This window comes from Corvus kubaryi, unplaced genomic scaffold (assembly GCF_017639235.1).
Source record: "Corvus kubaryi isolate FWS band 111438036 unplaced genomic scaffold, C.kubaryi_AGA036_p1.0 66, whole genome shotgun sequence".
NCBI classification, from domain to species: domain Eukaryota; kingdom Metazoa; phylum Chordata; class Aves; order Passeriformes; family Corvidae; genus Corvus; species Corvus kubaryi.
In genome coordinates, this window is record NW_024582054.1 from 15,313,403 (window position 1) to 15,335,657 (window position 22,255).

The 22,255-nt window shown below is 40.3% G+C and overlaps 3 protein-coding genes across 3 annotated transcripts; 2 read left to right on the forward strand and 1 right to left on the reverse strand.

Annotated features, from left to right (window-relative positions):
• The first annotated feature begins 7 nt into the window (after nucleotides 1-7).
• Nucleotides 8-4,009, forward strand: LOC121674235 (SRA stem-loop interacting RNA binding protein). Its single transcript, XM_042048450.1, has 4 exons — nucleotides 8-115; nucleotides 267-325; nucleotides 2,016-2,123; nucleotides 3,885-4,009. Exons 1-4 carry the CDS (start codon nucleotides 22-24, stop codon nucleotides 3,942-3,944), a joined length of 321 nt encoding a protein of 106 aa, XP_041904384.1. The 5' UTR covers nucleotides 8-21; the 3' UTR covers nucleotides 3,945-4,009.
• SNW1 (SNW domain containing 1) lies at nucleotides 3,946-21,839 on the reverse strand. Its single transcript, XM_042048447.1, has 14 exons — nucleotides 21,759-21,839; nucleotides 20,606-20,759; nucleotides 18,076-18,237; nucleotides 12,288-12,383; nucleotides 12,090-12,196; nucleotides 11,147-11,251; nucleotides 10,984-11,053; nucleotides 10,125-10,190; nucleotides 8,767-8,883; nucleotides 8,272-8,413; nucleotides 6,576-6,672; nucleotides 5,644-5,761; nucleotides 4,776-4,939; nucleotides 3,946-4,699 (listed from the first exon to the last, which is right to left on the reverse strand). Exons 1-14 carry the CDS (start codon nucleotides 21,770-21,772, stop codon nucleotides 4,495-4,497), a joined length of 1,617 nt encoding a protein of 538 aa, XP_041904381.1. The 5' UTR covers nucleotides 21,773-21,839; the 3' UTR covers nucleotides 3,946-4,494.
• On the forward strand, nucleotides 18,233-22,222 carry LOC121674233 (predicted GPI-anchored protein 58). The gene is made up of 2 exons (XM_042048449.1): nucleotides 18,233-19,481; nucleotides 21,312-22,222. The coding sequence occupies exons 1-2, from the start codon at nucleotides 19,374-19,376 to the stop codon at nucleotides 21,915-21,917; spliced, it is 714 nt and encodes a 237-aa protein (XP_041904383.1). The 5' UTR covers nucleotides 18,233-19,373; the 3' UTR covers nucleotides 21,918-22,222.
• Nucleotides 22,223-22,255: the final 33 nt, after the last annotated feature.

Here is a 22,255-nt window from a genome sequence, read left to right on the forward strand (position 1 = left end):
CCCTCTCGCCGCAGTCCCGACATGGCGGCGGCCAGTGCAGTGCGGGCGGTGGGGCGCCGCTCCCGGCGGCTCTTCGACATCTTCGTGGCCGAGGTTCCCTGGACGGTGTCGAGCAGTGAGTCTGCGCCCCCGCTCCCATCCCTCACCGCTGCTGGGCCTGGCGGGGTTGGGCGGCCGCGTGTGCCGGCACAGGCCGGGGGTCGGGCCAGGGCGGCGCGGCTGCGCGGAGGCGCCGGGCCCGGATAACCAGGTGCGTTTCCCCACAGAGGAGCTGAAGGAGTACTTCTCCCAGTTCGGGTCGGTGCAGAGGTGCCAGCTGCCTTTCGTGAGTACCCGCGCGTCCTCCGGGCCGCAGTTCGTGTCTTCTCGGCGAAGCAGGGAAGAGCCGCCGGCTGGTCCTGCGGCTGAGGCCTTGCTCCGAAGCAGCTTCCCCGCTTCCTAGGAGCTGCAGTCTGGACGCCTCATCTTGTACTCTAGTGAGGTTTTCAGTGCTCTCTACCCTTAGCTCCTTCTTGCAGGAGCATCACCACTTGACTGCGAGCGCTAGGCCTTATTGAAGCTTAGTGTTTTCCATTGGCTTTCAAAGAGCTTTACAAAGCACATCCTTCACATCTTGTTGATGCTGGCATTTCTCAATAATTAATGTAAAAATGCTTTGAGCTTTTCTATCATCGTGTTACTATTTTTCTGACAGAGAATAAAGTTTTTATGTGCCTGGTCTAGCTGGCCAAAAACGAAAGGTGTGGGTATGAACCTCGCATCTTTTTCTGCTGTGGATTCAGACCCCATCCAGAGTGCGAGGCTAACACAAAACCCATAACCTCTGCAGGGTGCTGCCAAGCTACCAATGCCTCTGTCGTTTAGGCTGTTTATCTCCTGAGGATGTAGGTCAGGCATCATAGATATCTAATGCAGTTTCTTAGAGATGAGCAGTCAAAAAGTATTCCTTTGTGGGTAAGTTGCAGGCCATTGCTGAAAGTATCAAGGTTCTGTCCGCTTGTGTTTCTCCATGTGAAGTAATGGTCTGTTATATTAAGCTCAGTGTGTAGTGAACTTCAGTTAGTGAGCTGATGGGTTCACCTCAGTTGAGGATTAGTGTGGAAATGGAGAAAGATAGTTTGAAACAGCCTGGTTGTTTTGAACAGTTGAAGCTTAGGCACCTGCCTGTCACATCGTTTTTCCTCAGGCCCAGGACAGACTGCATCATTCTGTTGTAAAGTCTGGTGGCTTACCACAAACTCATGCATGTGTACCTTTAGATTCAGTGATTACTTAAGAAGTTTCATTAATGCTTAAAACTGCCAGAGGTACAAAAATCCCAGTGTAGGACAGCCTAATTTAGACATCACTGTGATACTGAAACCAGGCAGTGCCTTGTAGGTGAAAACTTCCCTGGTGGTTTGGAAGTGTTGCCTGATGATCAGAGTGGCTGAGCTGTTGTGAGCTCTGAGGGGGATCTGAGTAGACATAGAAGGCACTTGGATACACCTGGCTTTTCCTCATTATCACCTCTTTATTGACAATTGTCTTTTCTGACTGGTAAATTATTTCTAAAAAGAACTTTTTTCTTTCCAGTGCAGTTAGTGTTTGTCATTCTGAATTGCAGAATGCTTTCTTAGTCTCTTAAGTAGCTGTTTTATATCTTGCTGAATGCATTTCATGTACTGTGGCCATTTAAATGTCAGTTCTGTTGTGAGTGATTATTATTAGTAGATAAATACTGCAGTTTGAAACTACTGCCTATGCATTATTCCAGGCTTCAACCATATCTTAGGATTGTGATTTTTTTTTAATTATTGCTAGATTCAAATTGAGAGGTATGTAGAACAGCCTTTGCTAGACCCCACATGCTGTCACTGACAGCAAATGTCTTAGTGTGAAGAAACAGCAAGTGTGCCAGTTCCTCTGATCATTTCTGAATAATCCTTAAATTCAATATCTGTAGAAAGTTTTTAACAGCCTCTGTGAGTATTTCCTATAGTAATTGCATTTTGTTTTTTTTAACTGGTAATTAGGACAGAGATACAGGCTTTCACAGACGTTATTGCTGGATTAAATTCTCAACTCCAGAAGAAGTTCAGAATGTGTTACAGAAGGACTCCCACATTCTTGAAGGTTCCAAGGTAATGTGCTAATTCCTTTCATGAAGTAAGGCGATGAGTTGACTCTAATTCTGCTTTCAGTTGGATACAGTAACATGAAAATATTACCACAGTCTTTCAAAGTGTGGTTAAGGATTTTGTCACTCAGTGTGCTTTCAATGTTTTTTAAATCATTACCACTTCTGTTTATTCCCTCCTCTCAGCTTGAGTTGTTAAGGGTCAAGATCATAGAGCTACCAGAGAGATCACACATGCAAGAGACTAAAAACTCCTGCTATGCTAAAGTAATACGAATTCAGTAAAACTGTTTGGGATTTACTATGCAACTAGTTTGCACTTTGAAACACAGGTTTCTGCAGGTGGATTCCAACATCTGATCTGGATGTTGAGTGGCTGGGGAAACGTGATAAAGAAAGTGATGCTAAGTTTTGAACTTTAGTGAAATTTATTTTTCTTCAGCTGTCATTTCATACAGGAGAAATCAGCTGCTTGCTTTCATGTGTTCAAGGCAAATTTAAAGTTGCTTTAGTGTAGGGTTTTATTCTCTCCATCTTTAACATTTTAAATGTTAGTGCATTAGTGTATGGGATCAAGACAGTGTAGTGGTCTGGCACACAGACACTTTTGTATGTCATTGACTGGTCAGCTAGAGCCAGACAACTATATCCTCCAGCGTCACTCCAACACAGAAACTGAGCAAAGCCATCTCACCGTTTTCCCAACGTCTAGTGTGCCGTGGTGTTGACAGATAAGGAATAAAGGACAGGGAGTCAATGGCTGCCCAAAGCCATTGATTTGTTAACAGCTCTCATGTCAAAATCGTTAGAAACTTGCATCTGGTATGTTCCCCAAATAGGGGATTTTCTTACAGACTTGTATGTGCTTCAGCTGATACAACTACTCAGAGGGTGTACTACAGAGTGAAGTCATGAGCAACAAGCAGGCTAGTGTTATCAGACACAATCAGTTCAAGCCTTTGATTAATTAATACAAATTCTTCAATATCCTTTTGACAACTAGTTTCTTATTTTGAGACTTTGAATGCTAGTAGAAAGTAAAAGTAAAATGAATTGGCAGGAGACTTCAGTGATGCAGTATTTTGATTGTGATAAAGTATTTTGCTTGACATGGTTCATATTACTGCATAAGTTATTGTTGGTTGTGGTACTTCAGTACCCATTCCCAAGAAGAACCAACCTGCAAGTTCCAACTGTGGTACAAAAATGGAAGCAGAAATTAAGACTCCTTAAACTGTGACTAGATAGGCAGTAGGCTGGTCCTTCATAAATTGTGCTGAACTAGGATGTTATCTGTATGCAATTACCACATTAAGTACTAGAAATAGCATAGTATTTTGTGTAAGTTTCCTGGAAATTTTTGCTGCTTTTATTCTTGAAGCTTTAAGGATAGCCACATGCACTTAATTGCCTAGGCTTCAAAGACTATACTCTCACAAGAGGTGCAAGCTAAGAGACTTCTTTATAGTGAAATAAAAAGCAGACGGCAAGCAGTAGTTATTTTCATTTCTTAAAAAATGCAGGCTTCTCTAGAACACGAGCACTTCTCCCACTTGGTTCTAGGCTAGGTTTAGACAGTTGCTGGAACAACAAGCAATTGTTGTCCATATATATTCAACTTTCTTGTCAGGAAAGCCCTGGCTTGGGGCTCATGAAACTGAATTGGTTATAAATGTATCTTCTGCTTTCCATATCAATGGAAAATAATGAAATGAAAAATAAACCTTCTTGCCTAGCTAATTTCAATAATTTCCATTGTTTTCAGCTCACTCTCAGACAGCAGACCCGTAGAAGACGCAGTCAAAGAAAGAATCCAAGTGCATGAGTGGTGGAAGGAGGCTTTATTTCACTAAATGTAAAGAAACTAAAATAAAGATTACTGAGAAACTATGAATGAGTACTTGTTTTAAAACAGAATCCAGCTGTTTCCCCTCCCTTGTTCAAAAAAACTGTATAGCCGCACTAAAACACTGAATCGTAAACACCCCAGCATCTGTTACAGCATAAGACGATCATTATATACAGCAGGAAAGCTTTTAACAGATCAAGTCAAAGCTTTAGCTACCTACAAAAACTAAAGCTGTAGGAAGGGGGCTACATTGTTACCCTGAGATGCTGGGCAATGGGGAAATCAGCAAAGTCAGAGAACTTGCTAAAGAATCATGAATTCCCTTATGAAATGTTTCAGAGTGGTCTCCTTTCTCCTTGGGTAGCAGTCCTATGTAGAAGAATTAGTGTGTGTATATATCCACACGGCCAGAGTTGTGAACTGCCGTGTTACAACGCCATCCTCCTGTACACCCACTATTAAAAATCCTTTTGCGTGAAGTCCAAGCTTGCAGTCCATTTCCCTACCTCTCAAGGAGAAGAGACATTCAGTCCTTCCTCCTCTTCTTGCTCTCATGCTCATGTTCTTTAGGGCGGCTGCTGTCTGATGGCCGTTTAGAACCACCGTGTTGCTTAGCTTCTTCCAGAAACTTGTCCAAACCAAATGGATCCTCCTCAAATTGAACTGGCCCATCTCTGCCCCTGCCTCTTGTGTTACGATCCGAGTTAGAAAACTCTTTGTCAGGAACAAACCTGCAGGAGAAGATGATTCTCAGTTGACTAACTTCAGAGTACTAATTAAGAATATTTCTTAAATTTATTTCCTTACCTGTTGGTCTTTATTCGAGCCTCTAGATCATCACCATACACGTCCTTATCCACATTTTTACTTGGTCTGTAGATGTTTTGGGCCATATCCTTGCCACTTCTCCAAGGCTGGTCATAAACATTATAAATTTCATCCTCTCCTCCAGCAAAGCCACTATCCATACCCTGTGAAGAACAGCACAAGTGAATCTGTAAAACGTCAGCTAACTTAATTTAAGCTGACTGATCCAAATCACACTTATAGAGAGGCTTATATAAACTGTGAAAGTAGAAGTGTCTGCTTGTTAATTTTTGGTTCATCAGCTTTCCGTTCTTGCCTGCAAGTCTTTCACTGGAGACATGAAAAAGAATGATTGACAAACTGCAGGTCTATTGAGGGATTTGCTGAAGCCTAATATATTCTGTCATCTCTGAATAGTATAAAATTCAGAGAAAATAAATGTTGCTGTCAAGTGTTTATATCTTCAGAAGTATTATTAACACCAGCAGTAATGGGAATAGAAAGTATTTACTTCTTTCTGAAAGCAGATTTCCCTATTCGGTCAGTACATTTGTACAAGAGAAGAAAATGAGGTCACTGCAGCTTGAAGGCAAAATAGTTTTTCTCCCCACTCCCCAGTGAGAAAAATCACAACAAAAACACTTTAATTCAGCTATACACTTAGAATAGTCGATTTTTTTTTTTTTTTTTGCACAGGCTCTGGATAAAGGAAATCAACAGTTCCCTAATCAGTTATGTAAAGACTTCTTTCTGAGTGCATCCACACCAACCATGAGAACAGGCTCCCTTTAGTATTCTAGGCATACCCACTAAGGAAGGATGAACATGTTCTCATAGAAAGCTACACAGCTGTGAAAAGGTATTTTACCTTGCTCTGGTTGAACAGCCTCTGGTCATACTGGATTTCATTGGATGGCCTGGGGTTGGGTACCCCCAGGGCAATAACTTCACTGATATCTCTGTTCTCATTTCTTTGCAGCTTTGACCTGAATTAAAAATTTAAAAGTTTTATGAGGTCAGTAAACCATAGTTGTTGACATGTTCAATTGCAACTGGATCCTGTATTAGATGCTAACAATTTGCCGCAGGAGCCAGATTTTGACTGTTGTTCTTCCTTACTAGGTAACATTTAAAATTTGTCTCCTGGCAAAGGAAACATTTGGAAAAGTTATGTTCAGCTGGGCATGACATTTAAATTTGCTTTCCACTATCTGCAATTCACATCAAGGTGACTTGGTCTAAAATGTCATATTTATTTTTGCAAGAATCAGTGTAGTTATATTCTGGGAAGGCCAAGCAATCCAATTTTAACATATTAGAGATTTTAAGCCTCCAGAAACCATTTGCACTCAGAAATCTCAGTGGCTTCAGCTAGTAAGATATTTCAGCCTACCTTCATAAATCTAAGCTTACTTTAAACGAGCAGCTTCAAGAAGCAAAGCCACTATTGATAACTCTGGTCTCACCAAAATTAGAGGATTCAGGTTTCAATCTTTGCTGTCAACATGTTAATTAAACCGGAATATACTGAAGTTCTGCTAAAGAAAAACCCACACAAAACCAACACAGCACACCCCTCTCTCCCATTCATGTGGAAAATTCTACATTTTGAAGAGAATATTGCAATGTTTTCACACAGTAATACCTTTTCATACAATGAACTGTGCTTCGTACCAGTGACTATCTCCACAAGAAAAAATTCAGGCACTCACATCAAGAAAAGGAAAGCCCAGCAACAGGTTCCCTGGTGGGGAAGCCAGTGCCAGTACAAGAATAAACCAGGTTTTTTTTGTGACTCACCTTTTATCAGGGGCTGCCCGGGAAAGATTTCTGTCATGCTGTCTCTCTTTGCGCCGGTCATGTCGGATTTCGTCTCTTTCTCTAGCTTCTCCATCCTCTGAACAAATACAAGATTGCTCATTATAGACAAGTATTTGAAGTTTGAATTAATTATGCCAGACATTGGCACAGTAATTCAATTCAGTATTCTCTTACAGAAGAGTAGTGACCCTTAGTGCTATTGAAAATGTTACACTTTATTTAAAGTGAACACACGGAACACCACAGCTTTCTTATGCCCCAAGCAACTGACTGTCCTTGATAAGAGTCAAAGCAGACATACCCTAACAACTATGTTCTTCCAACTTTCAAGAGCTTCGAATACTTGTCTGTCTAGGAATGCAATATCAGAAAATCACTCAGGTTGAAAGGGAGTCTAATTCACAACCTCCTGCTATCAATGCTGAATTCAAACCAGGTTGGTCAGGGCTTTCCCCACTCAGGTGAGGAAAACCTGCAAGGATAGAGACTGCCGGACTTCCTAGGCAACCTGTTCCACTGCTGTTTGTCCTCATGGTGAAAATTTTTCTCCTAACATATAGTTGAAACCTTCTGCTTCAACTCTTGACCACTGTCTCATTCTTCCACCATGCAACTTGGTGAAGAGCTCTGACAATCATTTAGGAATCATTATGGGATGATCTTGTGGGTAAGTTCCCATTATTTGGCCCCAATGGCACATCATCTCCTAGCAGAACAAGCTTTATTCTCTCAGCATCACCTGAGCAGGCAGTTACTTGAGCCTGTGACCATTCTGATGGCCTTCCACTGAACTGACTCCTATTTATCAATGTCCGTCTTGTACCTGGAGGCCCATAACTGCACAAAGTATCCCAGATGCAGTCTAACAGGTCACCAATAAAAGGAAATTATTACTTCCCTTGACCTACTGGTTACAATCCTGCGGATCCAGCTTTGTATGCCCTTAGCATTACAGTTGCCAGGGCACACTGCTGGCTCATATTCAGCATATTGTCCACTACAACTCCTGGGTCCTTTCCAACAGAGTGGCTGTCCAGCTGGCCAGCCCCCAGCCTGTTGGTAAGAGGTTAGTACATCCTAGCTGCAGGATCTGGCTTTGTATGACCATATCCCTCCGCCTTCTAGATAGATCGTAACTGCTCTGTAAGTTCATCATCTTGATCTTTGAAGAGTGATTTCAATCAGAACGTAAGACTTATCAAAATGGTGACAATTTAGTTAGGTTGGCAGCAGGGATTTTAGAGCCTGCTGGCCAACAAAACTACAGCTCTGCAAGACCAGTTACAACAGTGCAAGAGACAGAATATTGTGTTTTACCAGCTTTGAAAACTTAAAAGATGGTTTAGTTCTTCTAAACAAAGTTGCCCTTCGTCTGCAACATGCTGCTTCTAAAAACATTAGTTTAGAACTGTCCATGAAAGCCACCACTCGCACTGATGCATTATTAACTCCAAAATTCTCAGTGTCCTAAACCTGTATACACCAACATACCGATATGAGGTTCAAACCTGCATCCCATCAAACCAGCCAGTGACTTAACCAATAGAGTGAATAGACGAACTGATGTAATGCTTAGAAATTTCAGCTGGTATTTGGATATTTTAAGTTCTCAGGTTATTGCTCCACATTTCAGTGTTAAAAAAAGCCATAGCATCTTAATAACAAAGAAATGTACCTTTTTCAACATGTGTTTTGATCCCTGCTCTTCTCTCCCTGGCTTTTTGAGCCATTTCTCGGAGCTTTTCCTCATGTTTCTCCTTTTCTTTCTGAGCCATCTTCCTCTCCACCTGGGCACGCATCTCTACTGCCTCACGAGCCTGCACAAATAAGACAGGTAAAAATACAGAAAGCCTACCACCTGGGATACAAGCAGATCTGTCAAGGAGTTAGCCAGTAAACAGGAACAGAAATGAAGCCAAAATTAGGAAGCTTAAAGCCCATCAGCCACAGCAGTTAGCGCTGAGAGACAAGACCCATGACTTCCGATAACTTAACCCATGCTGAGCCAATGATTCCAAGATAGTGGGGATAAGACCTTAAGTCTTACATTAGCAAAGAAGCAGAACAAATCAAAAAGCTATAGCCTATTCACAGCTGATTTTCTGAAGGAAATTAGCATACAAAGATAGTAAAACTATATGGAACAAAACAGTTTAAAGAACTACCTGACCTTTCTGTCAGCAATATAGAGCGCCTCAGCAAGTTTGGCAAAGTTTTCATTAATATGAACAGTCTGCAATCCTCTGCCATCTGCAGCCAGACGCTTATCTAATGGAATGGTGTAACCCTACAGTGGAAACAGAGAGGCAGTTAATCACAGAAACAGTATTTGTAATAACAAGCATTATTATATTTATTGTGTAAGAAAAAAAAAAAACACATACAAAACTCATAGCCCATCATTATTATGCCTCAATGGATCTCCTTTTCATACGTACTTCAAATTCTTACCTGGTAATACTAAGCTTCACTCCAATTCCACCCTCCCACCAAATCTGAATCACAGCTTTCCTTCAAGTTTCATCTTAGGACAAAAGAAAGTTTTCAATTGATAAGGTCCACTTTTTGCTTTGTCTTAAAAAATCTACAGATAATAGCTTCTCCAGTATCTCAGCTGTTTTACCTAAATGGTTTCCCTACCTGTTAAGAGGTTAGCTGATTCAAAATAAGAAAGTAAGGGGCAAGGCAGCCAGCAAGACACACTAAATACCAGTTTTGTTTTCCAAAGCTGAAACTCAAAATTATTAATAGATGATATTTTAAGATTTTTTTAGTGAGCTCTACAAAATTTCTGCTTTGGTTTTAGCATCTGCAACCTAAAAATTGATCTCCTAATTAGCATCGGTCCCAGTCAGACAGCTGTGTTGGGGTACACAAGAAAAAAGTAACCTCCAAACATGCAGCTTTTCCTTCCTCCATTTGAAGGGGCTGTCTCAGGACAACAGCTTAGTATGTTTCAGAATGATTAAACCAGTTACTGCAGCGAATAAATTCGCCCCTGTCTTGGAACATAAACTTAACAGCTGATAAAAATCAATGGGACAGGACCTACTCAAACAAGGAACAAAAATAGCTAGCTGACCAGTGGTAAAAATTAATTAATGAAAGAATGCAACAAGGAAAACTTTCCAGAAATATGGACTGGAGTATTAAAAAGAAACATGCTTGGGTCTCTGATAGTCTGGTCTTTTTCAGTTTAGATGGCTTTACTTTGTGACCTCGAGAGGTTTTGAGTTTCGACTGCGCTATTATGGGGATGTTAATTAATATAATTTTTTCCTCTCAAAATTTATAATCTCTGCCATGAAGTAACATATTTTCCCTCAGTTCTATACTCTCAATTGGACAACCCTTATATGCCAAACTGAAGAAAAATGAGCTGTATGATCATATGCTCTTCATGCTAGAAGCAGCCAGTTTACCTAACTCTAGAGGTTTAAAATCAGTATTATTCAAGCTTAAATCATGCACAGAAGTTTCCCATCAGGGTGCAACATTAGAAAAATAAATTTATGACAACTTAATTACCTTTGCATTTTTCCAGTTTGAAATGCATGGAGGAATTTTCCACTCTTGCTGCTCTTTCACAGTCATCTGATTTAAGAGAAGAAGCAAAGTCATCTTCAGAATCATAGTAAAAGGAAATACTGTTTTCTTTCTCAAAAGCAACTATGAAACTATTGAAATAAGTCAGAGTAGAAAGTTCAGGACTCCACTACAAAACCCCAACTCTTCTTAGGAGCAATAAGATTACAGAATCAAGGAATGGTTTGATTGGAAGGGACCTTAAAGATCAGCTGGTTCCAAACTCTCTGCCATGGGATTTATTTTTGTACTGTATCTTTGCCAACACTGAATAAAGTCCCGACAGCTCTTCAGCCATCCTCTTAAGCTTTTGTCACACAGGCCGTAACTCTCAGCCAGCTTGTTAACATCTGCACACTTAGCAGCCGTTGAAGTTGAACCAAACTGATGAACCACCACTACACTCATTTCTCAGAAGGAGCTAATCCTTAATGACACAACTTAATGTTATGGAAGATTATTTTAACAGTGTTGTCTAAAAGCAACATAAGGGTACCCAGGCTAAAGCCTTGGTCAACTCATTCATGCCATGAACTAATTTAGCAATGCAGCCCTGCATAAAATACATGAGACATCTACTCAACCTTTGACAAGATAGATAAAAAGACAGCAACTTACAGAACTGCCCAAATGAAAACAAACAAACAAACAAACAAAAACACTGCACCAGGCACCAAGTTTATCACTTAACATCACATCAAAAGATCAGTAAGGAGAAGGTACACAGAAATGAACTAGATCAAAGAAGAATTTGTGACCCACCTAAGCATTCAAAACTGAGAACAGCTATGGTGTTTCATACCTTTCTACTAGGAGAGTGCATTACAGGTGCCGGAGGAGATGGTGGTCCTCGCGGAATCTTCTTGTTAATTCTGAGCAATTACAAAAACAATTACAATCATCATGTTGCACAGAAATACACTTCAGAATCTTCTACTTGCCTTGAACAAGCTGTGAACACTTACTTGAATCTTGGAGGCTCCATAGGGTCCTTCTGCATTTCCACCATCCGAATAACTCTCTGTTTTGCTCCAGAGTTGAATGCAACTCCTTGCTGAGATGGTGTGTACCTGAATAAAACAGAGTGCTCAGTTTTCTGCACACAGCTAGATATTCCTTTCCCACCTCCATTTTTACTCAGTTCACTGCTCTAGCTGTGGTTTCATGTTATCCACAACAGTTTAAGACTATTCCACTATGAATGTCAGCAGCAGGTAACTGCCTAGATGATACTGCACTGAGTGCAGACTCAGTTACACCAGACAGAATGTAACTTCTCTTCAGGGATATATTCTCCTGTTTCAACCTAGATTCTGAAATAGAAGAAAAACAAGTACAATACACACAGCTTGTCACAATACTCTCCTCCACCTATGTCTGTGAAGCCCTGGTGACTTCTTACTGTTCAATACCAATCTCTTCACATACTTTTTTTTCAGAATTAACCTCAAGCCAAGTGTAACCCTGCCATGAAATTTTTCTGTGTTTGAAACAGAAAATCATCATAAATGAGTATCGGCCTCCTCATCATTCCAATTCTTTCCAATTGCTCATTTTCTATGGAGGAAGAACTTTGTTACATGTCTTGTTGTGGCTTGAAACTTGCAGTAAATACTTTCCTTTCAGGGCAGCATCATTAATAGTGATCCCTAGCAAATCTGTGTTTTGTTGATAAAACAATAACCCCACCAAAATGCCACAACTCATGACATGTTAATGACGTATTTCTACACACTTCAAACTAGGTGATCATTAGTGGTTTAATTCAAAATACATAAGCCAGTTTCATATTCCTTACAGAAGAACAGAATTCAAGAGGAATTTCTGTTCTCAGAAATTAAACAAATATGCCAATTTTAATCCATTTTGTCTATCACAACATCTTGCACAAACACCAGCACTACATACCGAATGTACTGTGCAGGAGCTAGTTTGTCAGCAGCTCGAACTGGCATGGCTGCTGCAACTTTCTGAGAGACTGATTTCTCCAAGGCTGCTCTTGTCTTCTCTGTTATCTGAAGAAAAAATACCACAGTGTGCATCTCATCCCAGATGCAAGACATAAAGCATACCACTGCTTACTAGGCACATCAGTGCATACAATACCTCTCTAATTGCCTCCTCATCTGGTCTTTGCAGTTCAGGATCATCTACATTCATGACCTCTTTTGGCACAAGATCTGTGTACTTGCTGTAAATAACCTGGAAGACATTAGATTTTACTTGTGCTGATGAACAGGAATAAATGTACATATATCAAAGGAAATCTTTCAGGCTTAGACTATACTTTGGGTACTAATTAAAATTAATATACAACTATAAATGCACTACAATTACATATCATTCAATTACTCCCATAGAAGACCTGGTTACATATATACTCTGGACCCCATTTTACAGATGGAGTGATCGAAGAAACAAAGCAATCTGATTAAATATAATTGTATAAACTGCTCTCAGAACTGGCATTAGACAGCAGTTTTCTGTTTCCCATTCCTAGTATTTTCCTTTTTAGGGACCTCAAGACAGACACAACCCCACAAATTTTTACTTTGTTTTCAAGGATTACTCAAGAATTTCATGCAAGTATTTTCCAGCATCTGGATTTTTTCACATCATTAGGTTTACTATTTTCTTGAAAAAATAAATACTTGAGAAATCTGGTCTTGACACTTTCCCTTATATAGGTACTTGAGTTTTCACACAACATGCAGCTAGCTGCTGGCAGCTTCCAGTCCCGGTTTAAAATATTGGGAAAGAACACTATTAGATGGCTTCAGGGAAAAATGTATTGTCTTACATTAATGCTTCAAAAGTATCCAACAAAACAGCAAGTTTTAGTTCCAAGGGTTAAAAGTCAAGAACTATTATTTCAAGTTCATTATGCAGTACATGTCCAACTACAAAATTAACCTTTAGCCTCAGCATTAATTAATCACATGAGAGGATTTTCTGCTTCTCAGCCTTCACTCCTAAAATTTTAATCCTTTGAATTAGTATCAGTAATATTCTAGCATCTCAGATGCTGAATGAAGGACATCTGAAGAGCAGAGTTCCTCTAAGGTAATTAACTCTTAAGTCCAAGTGTCTTGCTGCATGAAGAACAAAGTATGCTGAAGGAGCTTTAGAGCACCCCAAAAGACAAAAGAAGAAAATAAAAGAAGGTGCTCCTTGTGGTGGTCCAAGAGCACTCTAAAAACTACTTTACAGTGAGGTACAAATGATCTATATGACCTATTTAAACTTTGAAGTATTGCATGCAAATGGCAAGATGCTTTATTATGGAAGAAATACATAATATAGATTAAACTGTCCTGAAAATACAAATACTTCTGCTGCCATCAAAAACTTGATACTCTTGTTTTCATTGTAGTCCTTTTTTGAAGTGATACAAAGAGGCAGATAAAGAAGTTACATTTCTTTTTGTTGTTTTTCGAGACATTTATCTTGTTTTAGGAGTAATGTTGAGACATTTCATTAATCTAAGATAAAGAGGAGACTGGGATTGATTGACATTGTACTGTGCCCATCCACTACCATTTTTCAGTCTGTAAAATTTGAAATGAAGCATCAGCCTGTGTTTTAGATATTTCATTCTGATTGCTACTGAAAAGCAGAATCTCCTTCTAGACACAAAGAAAAAGCTCAAGTTTTTGGTACAGCCATGCGATTCCCTGGCTGGGGCAGCCTTAACAGGCAGTGATTAGAAATCTGCATGCCACTGCAAGCAGAAAGAGAATAATATTACTTAACTAGCTAAGATACTGTACCATGGCAGGATTTAGACATCAATCACATTCAGAGTCTCACAAGACACTTGACAGGTTCAAGTGTCTTGATAGAAATTTCTTAATTTGCTACAAGAAATCCTGTCCTCGACGTATTTTGTTCTATATATTCCAACCAGCCCTGTACAGTGCTCATCAATCCTATATGTACATCAAGAAGTTACTATCAAGCAATGCAGAATGAATTCCTTCCTTGTCAAAGAATGGTTTCTCCATATGAAGCATATAACATTTTAGAAATCATTAAAATTACCTGGTTGTAAGCCTGGTACACACACCAGATAAAAAAATGGTAACAAACTCTCAAACCAAGCTCTGACACAAAGGCAAATAGGTTGCAAGTAAGTAACACTTTTGATTATTTGAGTTATATTCATGTTCTTTTGACCTGTTCCATAGCTGTGACAGGACTTCAACAATGGAACTACTCTCTTGTAAATGTTTCAATTGAATTGACAATCTTGGGGAAAAAAAAGATGTAAATAAGCTTTGTGATTTTTTTCTCCTTTAACAACTAAGCCACAGCCTTGGGCCATGAAGAAGAAATCCAACTCCAACATAAAAAGTTATTCTTGCTGGAAAAAAGTAAGGTACCTAACAGTTCCATTCCTTGATTTCACTCTTTCTTCTGTCTTCATAAAAACACAGGATGCAATTACATGTTTTTATTTTCCTAATAAGGGGACAGTATCAGTCTCGCCAAAATATACCACTATTGATGCGTTATTTTAGCCTGGCTTTTAGTAACGTAAGTAGAGAAAGTGCTGAAAGAATTTACAGCAGCACAAGAGCTAACCACACAGCTAGGCTAGAAATCCATCTCGACAACCAGATGGAAGGAACCCCATCTTCAGATTCATAAGGTCATGCATCCAGGTCTGTTAATGTTAGCCAGCATTTCATGTCTAGCAGAGTTTCTGCCAAACCCAAACAGGAGGCTGGTCAGACTATCACATTTGTGTCAGTATTTTTCAGGGAAAATTCTCTGAAGCAACTGTTTTTTAAATATGTAAGGGAACAGATGCAAGAGAGATGAACCACTGCAATAGTAGAAACTGCTGACAAGTCATCTAGATATAGGGGCTGGGTGATGGAACTGCTGCCTCTACAGGAAAGCAGAATACTAAATTCAACTTTGAAAAATCCATAAACTGTAGCGAAAGCAAAATTTTCTTCCTAACTCAGACCAAAGAAGTAGCTCCTAGAATAGGTTAATAAACTCCATCTAATTTCTGTCAGGCTGCTAAGTATCTGTTTCTTTTAGCTTTAAGTATTAAGATTGAAGAAATATTGAATTATGGCTGCAGCTCTCTGGAAAATGAAACTTCTGTATCTAATTCTACTGACACTGTACTATCAGAAGGTCTTAAGAGAAAATATTCCACATTATTCAATTCAATGCAGATCACTGAAGAACTGCTCCCTATGACATCTCTGCCAATATTTTCTCCTGCAAAGCAAATCAAATCAAGCAATAGTAGTTCTGCTGCTTCCAGTGAAATTGTTTCAAATATCTGTTGCAGCACAAAGAGCCAATTGTATCCTGAGCTACATCAAAAGCAGTGTGGCCAGCAGATCGAGGGAGGTGATTCCGCCCCTCTACTTTGCTCTGCCGACACCTGAGCTGGCATGCTGCATCCAGCTCTGAGGCCCCAAACACAATGTTGACCTGTTGAAATGAGTCCAAATGAGGCCACTAAATTGACCACAGGGCTATAGCACATCTTCTATGAAGACAGGCTGAGCGAGTTGGTGGTGTTCAGCCCAAAGAGAAGGCTCCAGGGACACCTTACTGCAGCTTTCCAGTACCTAAAGGGAGCCTACAAGCTGGAGAGGGACTTTTTACAAGGGCATGTAGTGACAGGACAAGGGGGAAGGGCTTTAAGATGAAGGAAAGTAGGTTTAGATCAGGATTAGGAATAAATTCTTTACTGTGAGGGTGGTGAGGCACTGGAACAGGTTGCCCAGAGAAGTTGTGGATATCCCATCCCTGAAAAGTGTTCAAGGCCAGAATGGGTGAGGCTCTGAGCAAACTGGTCCGGCAGAGGGTGTCCCAACCCAAACCATTCTATGAATCTGTGATCTAATTTTCCTCTCAGTTTGACTCCCCTTTGAATCACAATACTTAAATCTTTAATCTCAGCATTTACATCCAGCTGGATGCAACTAGGATCAAGCTGACACAGAAGGCAGAGCTCAGGGTTAGAAAACCCTAACTACAGTTCTATAGAGCCTGGTTTTGGAAAAGCCCCACATCTCTTCCATCTTGGTGAATGAGAACAAGAATATTACTGCCTTCATTATAGATGCTGTATGGAAAGTTAATGAAAGTACAGATCTTCATGAATCAAATATGACAAACATTAGTGGCTTAAATTAACTCTAATTTAACCTGTTAAGAAGTATTTTCCTAACTCTGAACCAAGTAAGAGTCAGTGAAAGATTACAGTCACTTTTTCCTCAAGCCTACTATCATATCTAGTTATTTTTCAAACGTACTAAGATTCCAATCTGAACAGTTCTATTACATGCAAATTACAAATAATCCTACAAGTAAGTAAAGATGTACTTGACAAGTTGTAAAAATGAGGGTTTAACTACACTAATTTTTTTCTTATTATTTGGCCTGCAGCTTCCCCAAAATTGGTCTGATTATTACTTCTTGTCTAATTATCTGCTTGAAATTATTTTGTATGCTTTCGACAAAGCAACATTTCTATTTAGCATGAAGTATCAAATATTTAGTAAAAAATTTCTTCAAATAAAATTAATATTTTAACACCTTCCTCTTGAAAAATAATTCCAGACATTAGATAAAGTCTGGTGGAACTCCAAGGAAAGTCTCCTCAATAAAAATATTGCCACTGCTGGTTTTTTCTGTTTAGTCTAACTACTTTCTTCCACATGACAGCATGGAGACCAATTTGCACTCATCTTTTTCAAAGGTACTGCAGTAACATATGAGGCATAGGATGAGGATATGCAAGATGTGATGCTTTTTTGACACTCAGAGTATTAATTAAATATAAAATCCTACTGGCAGTAGAGTCTATTTAAAACAATAAATTTATCTGTTAAAAGTATTTTCCCTGATATTCTTAGAATGCCCATCCCAGCTTTTTGCTGGAGAGGTAAAGTTTATATTTTGGTTTCCTCCCTTCCTCAAATGCAGTAAAATATGGGGCGTATTACATAACCATAAGCTTTTCAAGGCACCCTAAATTAAAGCCCAAGAAGTCAAATTATTTTGAAAACAACTATTCATATCTACTAGTTAAAACACTCTGTGTAGTTAACACTTTGTTTACGCTCTCTTTGTGTTACCCTATTCTTTACAGAAGATGCTTGCTGGAAGAAACAGCTGGTCATACACTTGATCATGCCTGAGCAGTTTTCCAGCCCCCAACACCTGCTTAAGAGAATTAAAGTCCATGTAGCCCACTTGGTAACACTTGAAAAGGCAGATGTAAACACTCCTTAAAGTAGACTTAGCAGACCCAAGTATCTGACCTCAAAACTAGTTAGGATCTCAAGTGTCATCTCTTGGTATTAGAAAGGCTACTGGATACAGGAAGTTGAAGTTCCCCTCTAAAAAACTCCATGAGAATCTTGCCATCTCTGCACTCAGCACAAAACTTATGGAGTATAACCACTGGCAATACTTTCTGCTGCAATTAAACAACAACAGCAAACACAGAGCACATAACAACACTGAAAACAACCAGAAGTGCCAAATGTTACATCAGTAAGACACAAAGTGCGGTATTCTGAAGGCTGACCTGTGTTTTCTGTCCGGTTTTTTGTCCCCTCTCTCTACATACTGAAATGAGGCCACAGAACTGTTTCCAGTTTCTTGTCTTCATTGGAAAATGAAAACTGCTAAGCCATCAAGTAAGTTCTGTGTAGAGATTCTCGCCACTTTTGCCTTACCTCTTACATTACAGAGAGGACCACAATTTCTGTCTGACATTATTTTAGTTCTTACATAAGAAAAGAGGACACAATCCATGTGGCTAATGCCAGACCAATGAGTTCAATTATATGCAATGTGTATGTACAACTCTTCCAAGTATATATGCCAGCTGACATACTGGAAGAAGTATTACCTTGTCTTTTGACTGTCCTTGTCGAGCAATTGCGTCGTATTTTATTTTTCCTTCTGCATCCACCTGAACAGCCAAAGCATTGGACATTTTCTTCTTGCGGCCCATATCCAATGGATATTGGGCCACATGAATTTCTGGGAAAGCACCCCCATCTCCAAAATCCTACAGGAAAGAAAATAGTAGTGAATGTCCAAAAGATAAAAAAATGCAAAATGGAATGAGAGAGCAGATTGATTTCAACAAAAACTAACTTGCCAAGAATGCTCCAGTAACTTTATTATTTTCACTGGAAAGAGAGCAGTTAATGAGAGAACTTGCAGTTATTAAAAGACACTGAAATGGAGAGCCATCTTGCAGTAATTATTCCCTGCACAAAGTAGGAACAGGTATTACTGACTAGAATATGCAGGCAATACTATGCTACAGACAATAAAAAAATTAAGTAATTAATTCTCATGTGAGTTATTAATTAGAACTTCAAAAATTGACCTTCCGCTATAAAGCAACTGTGGATACTAAAATTACAAGAGCAGCATTTTTATGAAGACTTCTACTGGTTATTTGTTGCTTTTCACACCATAATGAAGTGAAAAAGATAAAAAAACATTCCATTCCTTTCAAAGCCTGTAGCTCATAGCTTTACAATGCTATGTGTCAAGCATTTCCTTACTTTGACGTGTAAATACACTGAAAACTGGCCCAGCATGCAACAGCCCAATATTCTTACAGTTTATTTCCTCTCTCCTACAATGTGTTGGTGTAAAAAGATTTAATAAATATCTAACCAAAAGACTTCTTAAAGCAGATAATCCTGGCTCAGTAACACAGAGGACCCAGTGGTACCACTCACAAAACAACTTCAGGCTACGGTTTCAAATGCAATGCTTTGGAGGAAGCATTTGCTTAAAGCAGCATGAGCATCTATCCCGCTCTCTGTTGCAACGGCATGGCTTATATGGAGTCTGGTAGCGAAACACATCAAAAAATAAGAATGGGTGTCTTGAGCAGATCTGTCTCCCTTCATGCTCACCATGTGACCAAGTAGTTACCACTATGGGGATGGAGTGGACTGAGACTGGAAATGACCAAGCAGAACACTTCCAAACAGGGATGGTGTGCTCATGCCATCTGCAAATGCTCCTTGAAACATAGTTTCAGTTATTTGAAGGTTTCCACTGGATGTCCCACATTCAACAATTTGTTGTTAAGTATTAGCCAGCCAAATTCAGTCATTCTTCCTTTTTTTTTTTTTTGCATAACTCATAATGTATTAAGAACAGGTTTTGCTTTTTCCAACAATGGCATTCCAGGATCACTGGACAAAGATTACGCTTTGGAAGCATTTGCTGCTTTTGAATTTGCACTTGTTTATGAATCAGAAAGGAGCCCTTAACAGGCCTTTTTGGGTATGTATTAATTTGTGGCCAAGTGGTGCAGGAAACTCTTTGCAAACCTTCAGCACCTGACTTCTTAAAAAATTTCTTTATTAACATTTAGAAAGAACAAGCACTGAAACATTAACTTAAGTACTCAACAGTGTAGGAAGGAAAGCCTACACTGGATATAATGAAAGTATAATTTTTAACATCACCCACATAAGAATGTATTCTTTCAGTGAACCACTGGAACTACTATTTGAAGTACATGGATCACCACAGAACAGTGTTGGATTTACAAAAATGGCACTCAAACATAAATGAGGGTAACATTGTTACAAGCTGATGAAATTATGGTATTTGGAAACAACGTAGGATCATACATTAAGTACTGTAATAAAACCTCAACAGCATGCTTGGTCCCAAGAGCACTGGCTTGTGACTCACCAGAAAAGGTCTCAAAAGTTATTGTCAAGGATCATTTCAAACTGCAAGGTTTTTCCAGCTCACAGTGAGACTGTTCCAAACCAGTTTTGTAATCAGAGCTACCCATCTGTATTTTCTTTCTACTTTTAGCGGTTCCAGTTCAAATTACATTAAACTGGCAAGGGTTACAACTAATGACACACAACATTGTCCAAAACCCTTTTGCTAGTAACATACTTAACAAATATCTGACTAGTTTTTAAGTTTTCTTCCAACTGTAATTTTGTCCCCCAATAGCAGCTATCTTTTTGAACAGAACATCTGAGTGTTCTCTTCTCTGATACACACACGTTCACTTACTTCACCTATAATCTGGAACGTGTATTTAACAGTGACAGAGGAACAATATGGACGTCTTTCTCGGAGGACCCTTGCGTTCACAGACTGTAAACCCAAAGGACCACAGATGTATTTCCGTAATACAGCACAACAATCTCTGAAGAGAGGTAGACTTAGACCATCCTGTTTACCATCAAATGTTTTAAGAAATCCAGTGGATTAGAACCTCTTCCAAAACAAGAATATATCAAGCAGTCTGGATGATGCAGCTTGTAAGGCTTTGCACAATTCTCAGCTACATTCACAGTGCTCAGAGTTTATTTCTACTCCAGATTTTTTTTTCCTCCTTTAGCAGACACACTACTACTTGTATGAATTTAAATATTTACCTCTAGCACCCGTGGTATCCATCCTTTCCGGTAACCGTATGGTGGAGGTTCCCTTCGTGATGAGACCAGAGCAGTCTGCCTGGATCTCTGAGCTCTTGCTCTTTCTTCTAGTTCTAGCTGATCTTGGGACAGCTGAGTTGGAGCTGGCAAAAAACTGGACATCCATGGACAGCCACCAAAAGAGAATGACATAAAAAGTTCATTCTGGTAACTTTACTCACTGATACTCAACTATGCTTGAGTCAACTTCATTCTAAGTTACTACTTTCTCTACAATCACTCTCTACAGATTAAGAAACAATTTATGAAACTTGAGCATTGCACTCATAAATGTGAGAACAACTTCTGAGATTCAGTAACTTCCGAGATTAGAATGGCAAAGGCAATGTGTGCTTTCTCAACATTGTATAAGATTCCTAAAAAAACCTAATACTAAACTCACCCACATTCACATAGTGTTTGAACAGAAGTGTGACAATGCCCTTTTTCCAACAGGAATGCCACATACTACTGGGTATTCTTTCCACTGCTATGGATAAGAAACAAATATTATGTTCCTGTGTCTCTAGTCCCAATGACTCGCTCTTCCTTTCTCTCAAGGCAAACACCCACAAACAGATCTGTCAACAAGCTCCCCTCTTCAACACCTGACACCTCCCTGCCACGGGCAAGTTAAACCCAAATTTCTTCACTTCCTCTTTTTCAGCTCTTCTTATCTACAGAACCCTTTTGTGCGTTTACTAAGAAAATACCCAGAGAAACACGGGATTCCGAGGCGGCCACTGGACCTGCAGTCCCAAGTCCAGCGAGAGACACTCCAACACGCAACAAAGACCGCTCGCCCTCTCTGACGGTGAGGGAACCTCGACAGAACCCCACGGACCCAACCGAGGCAAAGGAGATCCTTCCTCCCGCAGGGAACACGCGAAGGAAGCAGGACCCTGAACCACGGGCCAAACACCCGCTCCCGCCAGGGCTCCCCCAGGCCGCGGCCCCGTCGGCGGGCCCATTGCCCAGGAGAGGCCGCGGCCCCTCGGCGAGCTCCCCAAGCGCGGCCGCTCCCGTCGGCGTAGGCCCGCAGCGCGGCGGGGAAGCCGCGGGCCGGCCGAGAGCCGCAGCGCCATCACGGCCCGACCGGGCCCGCCGGACCCACCTGGTGAGCGCCATCTTGACCGCCTCCGCCGTCCGCTCGGCAGCCGGGCCGCCGAGGAGGGGGAAGGTGGCGGCACCTGCGCATGCGCCTGGCCCGCAGCGTGGCCTGGGAGTTGTAGTCTGGATAACGCCACTCGCGGCGCGGTGGCGCACGCGGTAGGCCGCAAGGCGTCCTGGAAGGTGTAGTTTTACAGTCTCCCCGTTTATCTCTTCAGCCATCGTGTTCCGCTCCCCTGTGCTATTCACGCGGTCTCCAACAAGTTCAATAACTTCACAGTTCATCCAGCTGAAAATGTCCCAGTAAAAAGCAGAAAATATAGAGCAAATGCATTGGAATAAAATTTGTTCTGATACCTGCTGCTTAGAAATCATTGAACTGGGACATGGGAGTGAAGGGAAGAAGAGAGACTGAAAGTGGTGTCAAAATAGTGATTTAAAATAAAAAAACTTCTGCATTAAAAACAAGGAGTTGTGCTGTCTATGTTAAATGGCCGTCCA

Coding starts and splice junctions, on each gene's coding strand:
- LOC121674235 (XM_042048450.1), top strand. CDS start 22: ATGGCGGCGGCCAGTGCAGTGCGGGCGGTGGGGCGCCGCTCCCGGCGG. Junction 116..266: donor TCCCTGGACGGTGTCGAGCA/GTGAGTCTGCGC, acceptor GTTTCCCCACAG/AGGAGCTGAAGGAGTACTTC. Junction 2,124..3,884: donor ACATTCTTGAAGGTTCCAAG/GTAATGTGCTAA, acceptor CATTGTTTTCAG/CTCACTCTCAGACAGCAGAC.
- LOC121674233 (XM_042048449.1), top strand. CDS start 19,374: ATGGCATTCCAGGATCACTGGACAAAGATTACGCTTTGGAAGCATTTG. Junction 19,482..21,311: donor CCCTTAACAGGCCTTTTTGG/GTATGTATTAAT, acceptor CCTCTTTTTCAG/CTCTTCTTATCTACAGAACC.
- SNW1 (XM_042048447.1), bottom strand. Junction 18,238..20,605: donor GGATACCACGGGTGCTAGAG/GTAAATATTTAA, acceptor TCTTTCCTGTAG/GATTTTGGAGATGGGGGTGC. Junction 4,940..5,643: donor GGCTGTTCAACCAGAGCAAG/GTAAAATACCTT, acceptor TGTTCTTCACAG/GGTATGGATAGTGGCTTTGC.